Source organism: Mycteria americana, chromosome 2, assembly GCF_035582795.1.
Source record: "Mycteria americana isolate JAX WOST 10 ecotype Jacksonville Zoo and Gardens chromosome 2, USCA_MyAme_1.0, whole genome shotgun sequence".
NCBI classification, from domain to species: Eukaryota; Metazoa; Chordata; class Aves; order Ciconiiformes; family Ciconiidae; genus Mycteria; species Mycteria americana.
Genome location: NC_134366.1, coordinates 18,541,563 through 18,558,310, shown reverse-complemented (window position 1 = coordinate 18,558,310; position 16,748 = coordinate 18,541,563). Strand labels below are relative to the sequence as shown.

At 53.7% G+C, this 16,748-nt stretch overlaps 1 protein-coding gene across 2 annotated transcripts in view; it reads right to left on the bottom strand.

Annotated features, from left to right (window-relative positions):
- MKX (mohawk homeobox) overlaps window positions 1-8,102 on the bottom strand; it is a 48,139-nt gene extending 40,037 nt beyond the window's left edge. The window contains exons 1-3 of one of the 2 annotated variants that reach the window (XM_075492584.1): window positions 8,000-8,102; window positions 7,504-7,750; window positions 5,060-5,219 (exon numbers count right to left, since the gene is read on the bottom strand). In XM_075492584.1, the coding sequence (XP_075348699.1) occupies window positions 5,060-5,219; window positions 7,504-7,685 (342 nt within the window). In that variant the 5' untranslated portion in view covers window positions 7,686-7,750; window positions 8,000-8,102. Of the gene's footprint in view, window positions 1-5,059; window positions 5,220-7,503; window positions 7,767-7,999 lie in introns of those variants that run through there. The other variant, XM_075492585.1, reaches the window with a different exon arrangement.
- Window positions 8,103-16,748: the final 8,646 nt, after the last annotated feature.

Here is a 16,748-nt window from a genome sequence, read left to right as displayed (position 1 = left end):
ATTTTCATTCTCTTCCAAGGCTACTTGTTTATATTCATCATATTGACACAGCAATCATTATAGTAAACCAGAAAGGGTGGGCTGGAATCCATCCACTTTCTAACACCACTAACAAACTCACTCCAGACTGCTCAGCTGAAGCTGTGGTCACCTGGCTGCGGCATGATTTAGTGTAACTCTGAAATCAAGTATGTAACAACAGAGGTGGATCAATCCAGGGCCCCACTGAATATTATAGCAGTTACTGCAACATCTTACAAAACTGACAGCTTTCCAACATCTCACTAGAAAGAGGTTCATTATGCGCCATTTCATTACATATTGAAATATTTCATCAGTGAAGTGCCATCTACAGAAAAGAAAGATAGGGTAGTATTAGTGTGACTCATACATAAAAGCAATTAAATTTAGCAGGAGTGATTTTTGCATGGTACTCTTGGTTTATTTTGGGCTCATTCTTCCCATGCCAAAGCTTCGCTTTCTGCATATCAATATGAGAAGATGAGTCATATTTTAAGTCATCTGTTATGAGAGGAGGAAATAGTAGTATTTGATCATTATGAAAGAACCTTAAGTCAGCATTTACAAGAGGAGCTTTCTGCTAAAGCACAAAACAGCAAACTGTCACTCCAGAAACTCTTCTCCCAAATGCAATTACAACAAGGCCCATTACAGCTGAAGGCAAATCCACTGAAGAGATTTTTAAGTTAGGTCTACAGTGTGGTGTCTTGGGGTACTTTCCTCCTCTCAGGCACTGGTGTACGTTGCTGGAAAATCTTGATCTTTAAGATGTCAAGAGATTCAACATCTCTCACACTCTTCAGTCCTGGACAACCTGGAGGTGTGTGGACTGGAAGAGGCTGCATGGCCACAGGCTGTACCAGACAGCACGCTCACCCAGAGCTCCAGCCACCCGCTGGGTTATTACGGGGTGTTCCTGGCTCCTTTAAAGCCCAGGACAGTTTTGTCACTAATTTCAACCAGCCTCAAATGTTACCTTGTGTATCCATGTGGTCTTTAAAAAGCTGCACGCCTACTGCTGTAGGTCCCACCCACTACAAGTGCCTCTTTGCACCACACTTACTTAAGCTATTACAAAAAGACACAACCTAAGCTGCCAAAAGCCAGCCATCCTTTACAATGGCCCCAAGTTACACTACTGTGACCACCAAAAAGAATACAAAAACCCAGAACAATGATTTACATACAAGCCAGTGGGAAAATCTTTGTCTCAGAAACCTCCCAAAGAACTAAGTATCTTGGAAAAATGCATGATGAAACTCACTACCCATGTAAAGTAACAATCATGTAGTTCTTCAAGAAGTAAAAAGACAAAACCCAAGGAGAACGATAATAGATGTGCTTTCCAGCATTCATATTTTACAGCAGCTCAGTCATTTCCAAAGAGCATCAGGTACTTATATCAGCATCATGAAATACCGACCCTCTGGCTTTGCTTCTGAAGAGACTCTTCAATTTTATTGTAATTTGTGCTGCTTCACTGCTTAAGAGTGGCCAAAGTTTCAGAAAAGGAACAGAACTCAAGCGATTCTCCTCCTCCAGTAATCCAGATATGCCTTTATGAATCTGAATACTATTAAATCTGTAGCAGCACATGACCAATACATTAATCCTAGTATTGCAAAAACCTTCTCTTCAACAATACGGCCATTCATATTTCTTTCTGGAAGGAATATACAGCCATTTTTCTTTTTTATTTCAGAAGAATGTCTAAACCAAAATTTAAAATAAAATAAATCAAGCACTGTGGTAATACTACAAATGAAAATGTAGCATATTAATAGCATATTAATAGGACAAATTATTAGATTCTGAATTGGAATCTAATTGGAGTAAAACATAAAATGCCTTTTCAAACTATATTGCTTTTTTGGTTTCCTGCTTTGGCAGTTGGGGAACTAAAACACTTTGGACTGTTGGACCGAAAGCTGCAATAACATTTGCCTCGAGGACTCCCGAAGACCTTGTTGGCCTGCTCAGGAGTAAGTCAGCCCAGAATTTGCCCCAGGTTTTGCTACTACTTATTAAGAAACAAGATGATTTATGATTCCTGCGAAATACTACCTCCTTGAAAGAGTTTGACTTTCCTTCTGCAGTGCTGTCGGACATGCAGCTGGATGCTGTCCCACTGCACCTAGGAACAGGGGATTAGCTGAAGTATTAGTGAGTAGAATAAATGAATTTAAAATCGGCCAACTGCGTGACAGCAAAACTAATAATAAAGTTGTGGAAGATTTGACATGCAGATACTGTCCTAATAATAACACTAGAAAACCAGGCTGGATGTTCACCTCCTTGTCTCACAGAAGGATTGGTTTTATTTATTTTTATTTATTTATTGGATATTATTATCCAATTTATTTATTGGATGGTACACACTGGAATAAGGTTCATTAGATGAAAGAAAAGCACATGGAAATGAGTTACAGCTATATTATCAATATTACTGTGACGAACATCATCTTCCAGGCAGCTGCTGAAGACCTTTTCCAAGGTTGGCAGTCAGATGAAAAAAACCCAACCATTCATTCCCTAAATGGCATTTTGGCGGAAACTCAAAGGGATTTTCAACAGTATCTTTTGCCTTCCCTAGGGCTTCCAACGACAAGGCGTCAGCACACGAGGGATGCTGGGACGAGGTAATAGCTGTCAGCAGACAACAGCCTCCACAGGATTGGAAAGCTGTGGGGGCAAGTGTATGGTCCCACCAAGAGCAAACACTGCGGGACAGCACTGAGAAATGGAAGAAGAGTAGGAAATAGGAGACAGGGCAGCGAACGTGAAGGCGTGTAACCCGGAGAAACCATCATGCACTGATTCCTGGTTCTCCAACAATGTCTGGTGTTACTAGATTAGAAAAGCAATCACAGGAGACCCTGGTTGATGCTTTTGCAAAGTGCCTCTCCTGGGACAGAAGCAAAGCTTTCCAACAGATACCGCAGCCCAGTCCTGGGCCTGCTCTTGGTTATACCACTCAGCTGAAAGAGCACAGCCTTCGGGGAAGCTATTTCAGATGTACCCAGCGTGACTGAGATCACAGCCTGGCGCTTTCTCTCTCGCTCTCAGAGAACAAGAATTTTGATCTGGATTACAGTCTTGTTCTTTCTGGGCATCTGAAAAGTAGATGTGGGGTGTGTGTTGTTTTTTTCTTCTAGGCTCAAGAATTACTGCTGGTGCCAGCCATATGTATTTACCTCTCGTACAGATGCTATCGTATTCCTGGATTAAAAGAGCATTGCACCCAAATGATGGAAGAAACATCTGGGGTTTCTTTTTGATGGTGTGCTTCTGTAAATGAAGATAGATGTGCTGGTTTGCACAGCTCTTTCAACTATTAGAGTTCATAGGAATAAGGCTGGTCAAATTCAGCTTCAGCGTAAATCCAGTAGAGTCACAAGGGTCTAACAGAGATAAATGTAGCCCTCCCTGATTCTTTTAAATTTTATTCTACACCTTACGTAGATCGTAAAAGTCTATGGAGAAGTGGCCATGGCTCACTTGATGCTTTTATAGAGGCTAACACAGCATAGTCCCATCAGGATTTATCAAAGCTGCCACAAGAGAAATACCGCAAAAACCCACCAGTTTTTTTCCCTTATCTGTTCATTCCGAGGCATTTATAAAAGAACAGGAGAAGAACTCCTCAAGATGTCATTAACATGAATGTCTCCCAACATGTACTCTGGATGAATGTTTTAAATCTCATGTAAAAATACAGGAATATTCTAAAAGCCATAGTCCAATAAACTACTCCTATTGAATTGTGGCATTGAATGGATAGTGTTTATGTAATTGTATTTTCAAAAGTCTGAGCAAACCTTTCATGTATATTTTTTAAAAGCAAGAGAAGTTGTTTTAACTATATCTTCCAGTTATAACTGGCATTTTCTGAGACAGTAATATTATTTTTGTCAAAGCTATAGTGTTTTTTCTAGTGCAGTAGTTTCACAGTGAGGTACAAAAGTGTAGAAGTTTCCCATTTTGCTGTTACTAGGACCGAAGTTCATAGCACTGGCTTTTTTGAGGGAGTACTCAAAATAATAATGCTGAATTACCACCTTCTTTTTCTAATGCTTCATGTTATTTTGATATCTGCACATCCCTCGCAAAGTGACACATAATGTGTTAGGCAGAGTGCTGAGGACCCGCTCCTGCAAACACGTTTCATTTTATGCACCTAGCAGTAGCTCCCAGTAAGGAAATTAGATTATTCACAATGCATAAATCTTTGCAGCATCCAGACCTGAGATAGCATCACTCAGCAACCAAGAGCATTTAACCACATATTTCAATAGAGTGCCAGATGGCAAAGAGAACAAAGAAGTAAGATTTATAAACATTTGCAGCCAACTTTATACCTCTTGCTGCAACACAACCGCCAGTCATTTCAGGGGAGTTTTACCTGAGAGCAAAACAATTACTCCCCATGTCTAATTACCCTGTCATGATAATTCCTGCAAGACTGTGAAGCACAGTCACCGCACGCTGAGCTGCTGCACGCAGTGTGCATGGTAACACGAATGTCTGTGCAACAGGTGATGATTATTATCAGAACAATAAAACCGTGTCCATTCTAGCCCGTTTTCAAAAGGGAAAAGAGCAGCTCCCTACAACTTCCTCAACAACTCCTACTCTGTGCTGCAATCTCCCATCACTGATTTTTTCTTACCTAAAGATTTTTAAAGACTAAACAAAAATATTTCCACTGTGTTTATGAATGAGATTAAAGGATGGGGACATCTTTTCCTGGGAGGGAAAGCAGACACCTTTTGCCGATTGCCTTTAGCACTTCCCTGGCCAGGATAGCCCAGATGTGGGAATTCCTGTCTGGGGGATACAGCCCTGCTGGAGGGGGAGCCCTGGGGAGGGAAGGATGAGCACAGGAGCCCTGGCCTCGCTGGCTGCACCGATGCCTCCCCCGATGCCCAGCGCCTTGCTCGGCTCACAGAGGGGCTTTGGCTGACGGCCGACCCTGTCCCTCCCGTCCATGAAACGCCCCAGAGCAGCCGCCGCAGGTGGGGGAAGGGGGATCCCTTACCTGCACCAGGGTCATCTGGGAGCCGAGGGCCAGCAGGATCTTCTCGGTCTTGGTGGGGTAGGGGTTGTCGCGGTGCTTGTAGAGCCACTGCTTGAGCGGCCGCGCCATGTCCTGCAGCGCCTGCCGCTTGTGCCGCACCTTCCCGCCGCTCTGCCGCGCCCTGCCGCGGAGAAGGGGCGCTCAGGAGGGCGGCGGGGCGCCGAGCTCCCCTGCGCGGCCGCCGCCGCGGGTGCGGGAGGCGCGCAGGGACGCGCTCCGGCCGCGGGGCGCCCAGCCCGGGGGCAGCCTGCTCGGGGGTGCCCCGACCCTGCCGGGGCCTGTCCCTGCCCGCGGCGGTGCGCCCTGCCGGGGGGAGCCGAGCCCCGTGCCCGCGGGGTTGCTCGGGGGCCTTCCACGGCCGCAACCCTCGCCCCGGGCCGGCTGCTCAGGGGAAGGCGATGCCCGCAGCTCCCCCAGACTCCCCAGTCGAGGGTCCGGGGGAGCGGACCGAGAGGGGAGGGCTCGGGGCCGGCTTCTCCCGCCCCGGGCGCTGGCCGTGATGATGCCGCGGGCCCGGGCGGCTCCACGGCGGGGACTTCAGCGGGGTCAGGGCTCCGCCGGTGCGGGCTTTGAGCGTCCCGATGCTTTCGGTGCTCGGCATCTGCCAGGCGTGCGGTCGGTCTGTTCCCAGAGGGGCTTTCCAGAGGGGCCCGAGCCCGCCTCGCACGGCCCCGGCCGCGCACCCCAGTGCAGCGCAGCCGGGAGAACAGGGCTGCGGTGCGGGCTGCCCCCGGGGCCAACCGAGCCTGCCCCCAGCCCGAATTTATTTGCCAGTTATATTCGGAGATACCCGCGGCATCGCGCACCTCCCGGGTCATTTCCCTGCTCGGAGCCGGCGGCGAGGAGCGCTCTCGGGGGAGCGGGCGTGCCGCTCCCCAACGCCGCCGGCAGCGACGCGAAGCAGCCCCCAAAGCTCCACGCCTGCCGGGGAAAACGGTGAAACCGGGGGGAATGAAACTCAGCTCCCCTTAAAAAAATAAAAAAAAAAATAAAAAGGTGTTTGTTTGTAAAAAACGGTCGAAAATAAAAAGCGAGTGAAAAAAACGGGGTAATCAGAAGGAAAACCCAGAGGCGGGCTGCGGCCGGTGAGCGCCCGGCGGGCAGCGCTGTGCGGGGCGGCGCGGAGGCTCCGGGAGGCGGCGGCTCCCGGCGGCGGCGGCAGGGGGCGCCACGGGGCCGTGCCGTGCCGCGCCGCGCCGGGCCGAGCCGTGCCGTGCCGGGCCGTGCCGAGCAGTGCCGGGCCGAGCCGTGCCATGCCGGGCCGAGCCGGGCCGTGCCGGGCCGAGCAGTGCCGGGCCGAGCCGGTCCATGCCGGGCCGGGTCGTGCCGAGCCGTGCCGAGCTGAGCCGTGCCAGGACGTGCCGGGCCGTGCCGCGCCGTGCCGAGCTCCGGGCGTTCCTTCGTCCAGGGCTCCCTCGGCAACCCCACTCCGCCGCGATCGGCTGCTAATAACATTTCGATGAAACATAACCTGCGTCCTACCAACCAGCACCGCCGTTAGAAGTACGAGCTGATGCAATCGTTAAGGTGGAAATTCGGCAGTAAAAACAGCTCCTCGGGATTTTTCGGTTTCGGTGCCTCCTGACTGTGCTCCTTAGTCTGTACGCTGTAAAGCTGACCCGAAATGTCTGGTCCGCGCTCGCCAGTTCAACACTGCGAGCTAGGGCTGACAACCCGCCGGAGCTAACACGGCCTCTCATCACCTCCTATTTCACCTGTTCCAGCACAAAAAAAATCAGCCGCTGACGGCTCAGCCTCAGCTGCCTTTTTAGCAAAACCGATCCTAACATCACCCTACCCAGCGCTTTGACTGGCAGCGACCTAGTCCGTTTTAAATCCCATCCCACGGTATGCACCGACAACATCGCTCCTTCCCGTCCGCTCGCTCAGCGCGCCGCAAGCCAGCCGGGACGGCGGAACAAGTGCCGGGGGCCGCGCAGCGCCCGCCCGCCCGCCTCAGCCCCGGCCGCGAACCGGCTGCCCCGGCCCCGCCGGCGGGGTCGGTCCCGCGGCCGCCCCGTCCCGCAGGTCTCACACGTTCCGCCTCTGTTTTGGGGGTTGTAATTACGTGAAGCGCCCGACCAAACCGGACGAGCCCCGGTTTCCCCGGTTTGTTTTTGTTTGGAGGCAGAGAGGGGGAGGTCGGACACCGCAGGACAGGAGCGCTCTGTCTGGCACATTCCAGCCCAATCGCAGCCTCTGCATCACCTATTACCGGAATTTCCCACCGTAGCTGTGGAACGGGAGTCCCAGAGAGCACGGACCCGGGGCCGCGGGGGAGGACCCATCTAGAAACCCATCTCGCAACCCCAAACCGGCTACGCGGCAGCCGGGAGCGCCGGCAGCAACGCGCAGGGCCGCCCCGCGGAGCCGGTGCGCGGCGCGGAGACGAGCGCACGGCATACCCCGTCCGCCGGTTGCGCAGGCTGAGGCTCTCCTTGATGGACGGGCTGTCGGGGAGCAGCACCTCGGCGTGGTGCGGCCCCTCCACCACCCCCACGTAGGGCCGGCCGCTCCGCTCCCGCTCCTTGGCGTCCTCCTCGAAAAGCACCTGGCCGCTGAGCTTGCTGAAGACGATGGTGTTCATGGTGGGGGGCTGGGGGCCGCCGTCGGGCTGGCCGCCGGCTCCGAGGTGCGGGGGCTCGCTCTGCGCTGCGGGGAGGCGGCAGCGGTCACCGGGCAGCCGCGCCGAACCGCCGAGACCCGCCCGGCGCGACCGGCGGGGGGGCAGCGCGGAGGCACCGGGCGCCGCCTGCCCACCCACGGGGGGGGGGGGGGGGGGGCAGCCCGCCCCTCCCACGGCCCGGCCCGCTCCCACGGCCCCCCCACCCGAGCCCGGTCCGCTCCCGCGGCCCCCTCGGCCCGGCCCGCTCCCACGGCCCGGCCCGCTCCCACTCGCACCTCGCCGCCAGCCTCCGCCGCGCTCCGCGCTCCGGGTCGCAATAGTTCGGAGCGCGGGTTTTCTGTTGGGTTTGGTGCTCCTCGCTCGCTCGCTCGCTCGCTCCCGCTCTCTCTCTCCTTTTTTTTCCCCTTTCCCTTCCCCTCCCCTCCCCCGGAATGATTTTCCCCTTCCCCCTCCCCAAACGGGGAGGGAAACAAATTGTTTTTAACGACCACCAAATGCGCAGAGCCGGCGCCCGGAGGCACAGCCGCCGCGCAGCCACTCACGCTGTCGGGACCGCCGCTCCCCGTCCCCGGGGGGGGGCACCGCCGGCCCGGAGACCCCGGCAGCCCCGGCAAGGGCACGGGCCCCGCCCGGGCAGCGCGGCGTGGGGGGCGGTGCGTGGAGGGGCGGTAGGAGCCCAGCGAGGGGCAGCCGAGGGGACGGCAGTGCACGGCTGGGCAGTCTCCGGTGCGCACGGGGGGGTCCCCCGGGGAAGGCGGCTGAGGACACCGGCTGGCCTCACGCTGCCCGCGGGAGAGACCCCCGTCGGGGGCGCGGGGCACAGCCGGCGCGGCGGCGGCCGTGCTGGCAGTTGCAGCCCTGCGCCGCTCATTAACGCCGGCGTTTAATGAAGCCGGACCAGGAAACATCCCCTCCGCCCCTCTTCTCCGTCTCCTCTTGTCTCCCCCCCCCCCCTTTACAGGCCTTATAAATTAGACCGCAGCCCAAGCCGGGAGACAGCCCGCTCCCTTAAGCATCCTCGGCGCGGCCGGCGCGCTCCCGCGGAGAGGCGATGCTCGGTCGCCGGCGAGGTCTGCGGGTGCCGCCGGCCCGCTCCCACCGATGTGCCCCGGCCCCCCCGGCTCCCCCTGCCCCGCCGCTCCACACCCCCCGCACTCCCCGCCGCCCTGCGGCGCAGCCAGCCCGGCCCCGGTCCCGGCCCCGCCGGGCTTAACATTTCTGTTACTGTGCGCAGAAACGAAGAAGATGGCCACAGTCAATATTTACAAGGATGTAATTCAGACGTTATTTGACCGCCGCGGGTGAACGGGGAGCAGCCGTCTGCGCCCGCGGGCCCGGCGGGACGTGCGCAGCGCGGACCCCCGGGCGCGCAACCCCCGCGCCCTCCACGGCACCTCGCTTCCCCGTGGGCTCCCTGTCCCCGTCATTGTCCCCGCAAGCGTGACCCCAGAGGACCTGAGCCTGCACAGCCGCTACCGGCTTTATCCCTTCCCCTCCCCATCACCCTGGCCTCGTCCCCTCCCGCCCTCCCGGGCCGGAGAGGCACCGCGGAGGGGGTACGCGGTGCTCCGCGGCCCTCGGCGCTGGGGCGGCGGGCACAGGCGGGCTGGGGGCCGCCGCCTTCCCGGCCCCGGAGCCGCGGCAGGGGCAGGTACCTGCTGCGGGCCCGGCCTCTCCGGTCCGCGGCGGGGCACGGCGGCGGCGGCTCCTGCCCCCGGGCACCCCCGCCCGCCCGCCGTGTCCCCCGTCACGGGCTCTGTCGCACCGTCCCTGCCCCGCCGACTTGCCCCCCCCCCCCCCCCGCGCACCCCTCCCTCACGGACGCGTGACGTCACGGCCGCTCTCTGCGACATCACACAGCCACACGCGCTGGGGAAGGGGGTCCCTGGAAGAGGGGCGACCTGGCGTCGGGGATCACCGACCCCATTGCAATTTCTCCGGTTGCTGAAGGGGACCAGGAGGGAGGATGGGGCAGGGCAATGCGCTGCAGACACCCCATCGTTCAGGGAGAAAAATCGCTAGCCCCAGGCTGGGAAAAAACCCCACAAACAACTTGCTGCCAGTCCCCGGCTGGGAAAACAAAGGATAGAAACGGGATAAATGACCGTGGGAGCGCTTCTGGGCAGCTCATGCACCCCACACTTCCACAGGCCTGTGGGCAAAGCCGGGTTCGAGGCTCCCCCACAGTACCTGCCCTGGCCAGAGCACTCAGAAACAGCTGGGGGGAAGGGGGGCACACGGGGACACCGTGGGACGAGTGTCTCATGTTAGTCTGTGCTAACATGCTTATTAGGGGCTTGCTACAAAACACGCAGCTCCAATCATTGCCATGCCCAGCTGAACTGTTTATGGCCTGGGAAGTATTGTTGTAATTATATTACAGCAAAAAGAGACTGAGAAAGTGACAGGCTTGATCAAAAACAACCTCCTGAGGGCTCCTGCTCACTCCAGCGAAATGGGAAGGTGATCTCAACCGTTTGCAGCCTCATAGAAGCATTTGCCCTGTTGTCTTCCCATTCCCCTCTCCCAGCCCCTCTGGCACGGCAGGGGTGACCCCTCTGGCAAGGCAGGCGCAGGCTCTGACCCCCAGCTCCCGAGGGGAGGCACGGACGGGACACGGCACGTTTCTGTGGGCCCTGCAGGCTGAGGCAGCCTCTGGAGCCGGGTCAGTCCATGCACTGGCAGGGCACAGAGCAGGTGCCCTCAGAAGAGCCTCCCCTCCTGCCTGCCCTCCGTGGTGGGATGGATGCTCATTCCCTGCATGGTGGCTCAGGAGGAACCGGGAAGGCAAAGATAATCCTCCCCTGTGTCTTCTGATGATGGTGCCATTTGGGCATGGGCTTGGGGATCATAGTGTGCACTTGCAGGGTAGGTGGCTGTCCTCAAGGACATCCGTGGTCCCCAGGAGCGGTGGGGGTGTGCACTGCCCACCTGCCTGCCTGTCAGAGCCGGGCAGGGTATGGGCAGCCAGGGCAGCGGGTTGCTGAGGGCCTAGCAGATCCCACTTCTGCACCCAGAATAAATCACAGCAACAAGAGCTGAGGGCAGAAATCAGCATTTGGAAAGCGGCTCTGGAAAAAACCAAAAGTCTATGCGGGGCAGGCACTGCCAAGCGCGGCAAGGCAGCGGCAGGAGCAGTTGGCACCGCGGCGCCTTACAAGCCTCTAAAGCAGCGAGATCTCCCAAATCATCACATGTAAATCTCACACACACCCGCCCCCTCCATATTTTATTACTTAGATCACAGTTGAAAAGCTTAAATGAAAACAGGGTTTCTATTTCCAGAGCTTGTTTAACATCGTGAATGTGATACAAATTGTGGGCTTCATGTTTTTAATTAAGGTTACGTACCCAGCCGTGCACGGAAAAGTAAGTCAATAGCTGCTGGCCACATACCGCGGCCCACAGCCGGCTCCCCTGAGGATGGTGCAGCGCCAGCTGATGGGAGCACCGGGGCTCCCATGTGTCCCGCAGTGGGGCGTGGGCCTGGGGTGCAGGGGAAGTTGGGGCACCTGGGGCTGGAGCTGTAAGAAGCTCCTCGCTGGTCCTTGCAACACCCTTCTCCCAGCCCTTGCCCACGTGCCCAGCCGCAGACAGCCGGCAGGCTGGGCTGGCATGCCAGAAAGTGGCAGCAAGGCACCTTTCCAAGGGATATCGTGCAGAAAGAGCCTAAAAGTGGTGCTCTGGGGCCTAATCTGTCTTACTGGAGGAGCCAGGAAAAAATCAACCATGCTGTCAGGCTGAGAGGACAATTTGCTCCCAAGTCTGTGAGTGATGGAGCTGCCCAGTGCCAGCCCCACTCCAGCCAGCGGAGGGGCTGCAGCCCGAGCCTGGCTGTCCGTGGTGGGTGGCCACCTCGCCGAGCCTGGCTGGCACTGCCGGGCAGGCTGGAGCGCTGCTCTGCCTGCTCCCCCTTCCCTGGCCAGGAGCAGGGGGCAATCTGAAGCCAGTTTGGTAGAGCCCTGTCTACGCTCCTAAATACAGTCCCTGTTTCTGGTTTGCACTCCCAGCAAAATGTTGCTTTTGTCCTTTGCTTCATGCTCTGGTTATTTTTTACATGCTTTCAGCGTGTATTTCCTTGGTGTTGCATTCTCACAGCTCCCTCCTCTAGCTGCAGATTCCTTCGCAGTAAACATGTATGTTTGAAATGCAAAGAATTTCCTCACATCCCTGGTACACTCTGTGTTATGGCATGCTGGATGGCTAAATAACTACGGCCATGTATGTTGAAGGGCCTGAGAAGTCAGGTAGGTGAGAAATTGTTTAGGATTATATAAAATGAGGTGTTACCTACACTGCAAAATAGCCACACTCTCAGGGAGAGCAGCTGCAGAGACCTGTTGCCATCTATGGCAGCAGCTGGGTCAGCGCTGAGCAACGTCCTGAGGAACATGTAGACAAGGATGAACCTGCTTCACCAAGTTGGCTGAAATGGTGCCTCAAGGGGTTTGCTCTGCTTCTGCGGGCAGCCAGAGCTGGCAGAGCTGCAGCCTTAGCAGGGGCTCTTCCTGCTCAGCCTGGCAGCCCCCAAAGCACTGGAGTGAAATAAAGTAGAGGTGAAGTTGAATGTCATAACATGGGGTGTTAAATATAATTCTAAGGAAGGAACAAGAACTGTCCCCTTTGAACATTTCGCAGGACCGATGCCTAGAATAGCCCCTGACTTAGAGCAAGGGGGGCTCAGTGCTCCATCCTTGGGAGCAGCAGGGTCATCATACTGGGCATACGACATCTAAGGGGGGAGATAATTACGTTGGTCTACTAGAAAGCAAAGATAGGCTCTGAAGTTGCCACCTAATTACAGGCCTTTTTGCATGCAAAAAGCTATGGAGAAATGAGCTTTGGAAGGTTTCTCAGCAGCAGTGAAGGAGCACCTGAAAGATAAAATATGTGCTTATTTCTCTTTATGGGTATTTGGTTTGGAGGAGTTGGTAAGAGGGTGTGCTGAAATGGAAACGTGTGTGCAGGCAGCAAACACACCAACATCATATGTGACCATCCCTAAAGCAGCTCTGCTGGTGGTGCTGTGGCTGGTGGTGCTGGTGGTGCTGCGGCAGGTAATACTGTCAAACCACAGGGCCAAAGACTCTGGGGAGCAAGGAGGGCAACAACAGCAAGAAGGTGAAATGGGGAGGTTGTCAAGAGGACACCCTGAAGGCTGGCAGATGTGACCATTAACCAAACCCTGGTTTCACTTCCAGGTCCAGCAAGACTAGACTGAAGCAAAATGACAGACTGTAGCTCCAGCGTAGCACTCAGCGTAACTCAGATATTTCCTTACCATTTATGTCCAGGCAAGGTGTTCATTAAGGGAGCTGGTCTGCTGTCTGCAGGCCGCTGAATGCTGCAGAAAGGTGGACCAGACTTCCCCTGATGAGAAAGCCGAAAACAAGAACGGCACCAGACTCTACAAATGTTGGAGACGACCTTGTGTGAAGGTCCAGCTCTTGTCTTCCACAAAACAGGAAGGGTTGCATGTTATTTGTTTTTAGAGAAGAGTAGACTGAGGGCACGGGCTGGGTGGTAGAGCAGGCTCACATGCTACAAGACATAATAGTTTGTCATCTGTCGTCTGAGCATAGCTCAGCTCAGCGATGAAAGCCAGGGCCTGGGTTATGGCATGGCAAGGGGAAGTGGCCAGGGGGCTTCAGCTGCAGGAAGAGTTTAACCATGAAGCTGTGCCTTGAACCCAGCCTTACACATGGCAGTCAGGCGTGGGGAGAGCGAGGCCACGCTGGAGGCAGGGAGCTGGGCGAGCAAACATGGGGAGGGGGCAGGTGCCTCTTTGGGAGCTGCAGCAGGCAGTGCTGTCCCCTGTTTCTGCTGAGAAGCAAGGGGCCCTGTGGGGTGGCATCCCTGGTGACACCCTCAAACTCTGGAAAAAGCACTGGGGTTAGTGGTGGCAAAAGCCCCAGACAAACCACAGACCAAAAAAACCCCCAACCCATAGCTGTTGCTTCATCTAGGACTGTGGAGGACCCAATTCTGTTCTGCATCTTCTTAATGTGTTTTGTCCTTAGAATTAATAAACAAAAACATAACAAGATCTCCAACCAAGGGCTAGATCTCAGTTCTTTTTACTTTCATGTGAACTCCCCCCAAAGAGTCAGAAAAACAAGCTCCTGACTGGTGCTCAGGGGCTTTATTTTTTCTCACCGCTCTGTTCCACCTCCATTTTTTATTGCATTTTTTTGGATTTCCATCCCCTGGGCCATGTAAAACAAAGCATCTTCCATAGGGCCTCTGCTGCACTTCGGCTGCTGCATGCAGTGGACGCAGGGAGGAGGAGGAGGAGGGCCGCGGTGTTTGTAAGAGCCGTGTTTTCCCAGTGCCCCTTACCTCAAGCTCTGTCGGGGCTCTGTGACCAGCCACGAGGGCAAAAGGGCTCCAGAGAGGAGCTGGATGCTTTTCCTGGGAATGACAACGCTGTGCAATGCTGTGGTAATTAGGGGGAAACACGGTTAGCAGGAGAAGCTGTGCAGTTTGGTCTGGGACAGAGTCGGTGGCTCAAGACCAGGCCTTTTGGTTCATTTGCATGTGTGAGCTGTTCTCCATTTCATGGTCTTAGGACCCAGGTGGGATCTCCTGGGTGTGCCTCACCAAAGACCCCACTCGTGGCTCTTATGGCCCACCTGCTTTCTCCAGTTCTCTGCCCTCCTTAGAGTCAAGCTGGGTGGGTTGCTCCAGTCTGCACCATCCCTCCTCTGCTGCTCGTTTTCGCTTAATCCCAAGGAGTACAAAGCCAGAGACTCAAGCCTTACGTATGTACGAGTCCCTTTTTCTGTACAAAGAGGAGTTGAAACCTCCCAAAAGAGGCTGATTTTCCTAATTATATGGTAATGTATCAATATAATCAACATCGATAATTTTGCTGTTATATATATTTTATTCTTTTCATAACCATGTTTCTTTTAACTGAGTTTTTAAATCTGTATTTAATATTATCTCAGGAAATTCACATCTTTGGTGCCTTTACTGGCCAGGGAACAATTCAGTTCCATTTAATGTAGTATCTCAGATGGCTGATGTCTGCTCTACATTTGAAAATGAATGTGGGTTTGTTTGGATTTAACCTTAATGGTTACAGGTCACATTGCAGAAATCACTGCTTTGAAAAGTTAAGGATAAATGTTGAACAGCTGATAACAATAATAATGATAATTCTAATTTTTCTTCAGCCACCTGTGCAAAAACAAACACTATACGCTGTGTTATTGAATTCCCTACTATTTATTCCTGTTTTTCCATCTAGCACCACTGGAAAGCATGAAGTCAGGTATTTTTACCACCAATATTCTTCAGTATTATAGATACAGAGATCAATCCATCATTTTAAATAATTATCTGCAGAATGGTTCAAACCATGAAGAGCATTTCCTCAAGTCTGCCTTTTCTGGGCAGGGAGAGAGGAGGATGTGCGTGAGTGAAGGTGAGGCAGTAATGCACAGGGACACTGTGATTCACGTGGCGTCTGCCTGGGACCTGTCCCCTGGTACTTACTCTACCAGCCCCAACTCTCGAGCATCTGCAAATACCCAAAAAGGTGAACTGAACAAGCAAGGTAGAGAGAGGCGTGTGGGCTGAGGGGATGGAAGGGGCAGCTGCGAGGGGCTGACTCCGTTCCCCACTTGGGCCGCACGCGGTTTTGTGTGACCTCGAGGATTTCACAATCCCTGTGCCTCTCTTCTGCAGCTGTAACACGGGAATAATAACGCTTCCTCCCCTTTCTCTGCTTCCTGCTCTGCTTTTGGCATACGGCTAATACAAGAGGGCTTGATCTCAGTTGGAATCTATCAGTGCTACTGACATGTTAATAATACCAGCAGAAACGTTTCCTCTTTCCTTTGCACTGACAAAGCTCTGCTGGGGGTAGCAGCTCCCAACACGTCAGCCCAGAGCGTATTCACTTTCAACCCCAAATCTGAGACGTTTTCTGGAGACAAGACAGAGAGGATACAAGATTCAGACTGACTTTTAGGATTTTAAACAGGGAGAAGTAGTCATAACATGCTTCAGTTTGATGGCCCTCCAGTTATTGCATTAAAAAACCTCCGAAATATCCTCAGCCTCTTGGCTGCTTGCACGGCATAAAACCTTGTGCGGTTGAGTCAGGGTTTCGATGATTTTCTGTCCAGAAGCTCCCCTGGTAGATGCCGGGTCCTGGAGAGGACAGGCAGAGTCGGAGCATGTTGCCTCGGCAACACGGATGTAATGGAGGGGATTTTGTGTCTTGAAGGAAAGCCCCAAAGTTAATGCCAGGTTCTACAAAAGCTGTACGGGGTCAGGCACCCAGAGCCGCCCGGGGAGAGCTCCCTCCGGGACATGGGATCCCGCTCTCTCCGGCTCTGCTCGGGAGTCACCCAGTAGTGGCTTGGTTTCCCGCAGAGGAAGCCTGAGAAAGTCTGAGGATAAAATAAGGTTGCAGAAGATGACTTACGATTAATGTTTTTGGCCTGGGTTTGAAAATCTCCTTCCTTATTGCATGCAGTCATATCAAAACATCTCCCTAGTTGCTCTAGCTTTTACATAATTGATTATTTCTAAATCTCTAATGACTTAGAAGATTTCTTAAAGTTTTCCAATAATAATAAATATAAATGTTTATTCAAGCAGATTAAAAATCCAGGCAGATCATATTAATCTGTTTAACGGCTGCTGATAGCTGTATTATCTCCTTTTTAGTAGAACTGAAATTAAAGCTCTGTAAATAGTTTTAAAATACACAAATACTACTCTAGCAGAGGCTAAAGCCAAAGACTCAAAATGCAGTTTGGCTTTCATAGCTATTGCCAGCCTCGAATGTCAATACCCAAGGAGAGGCAACAAACTCATACTCTGTCTGTGTTTTCCTCCTTGTGTACAGAATAGATGGGTTCTGCAGGGTGCAAAACATGAGGTGTAGCAGCATAACTCATGCACAAACCGTTACTATTTATTATTGGTGAGGCCGAGGCATGCAAGCCAGCAAAGGAAATAGCTGGCACATCTTCATTAATTCCTTCTGGTTCTAAAGTAGTTTTCAGG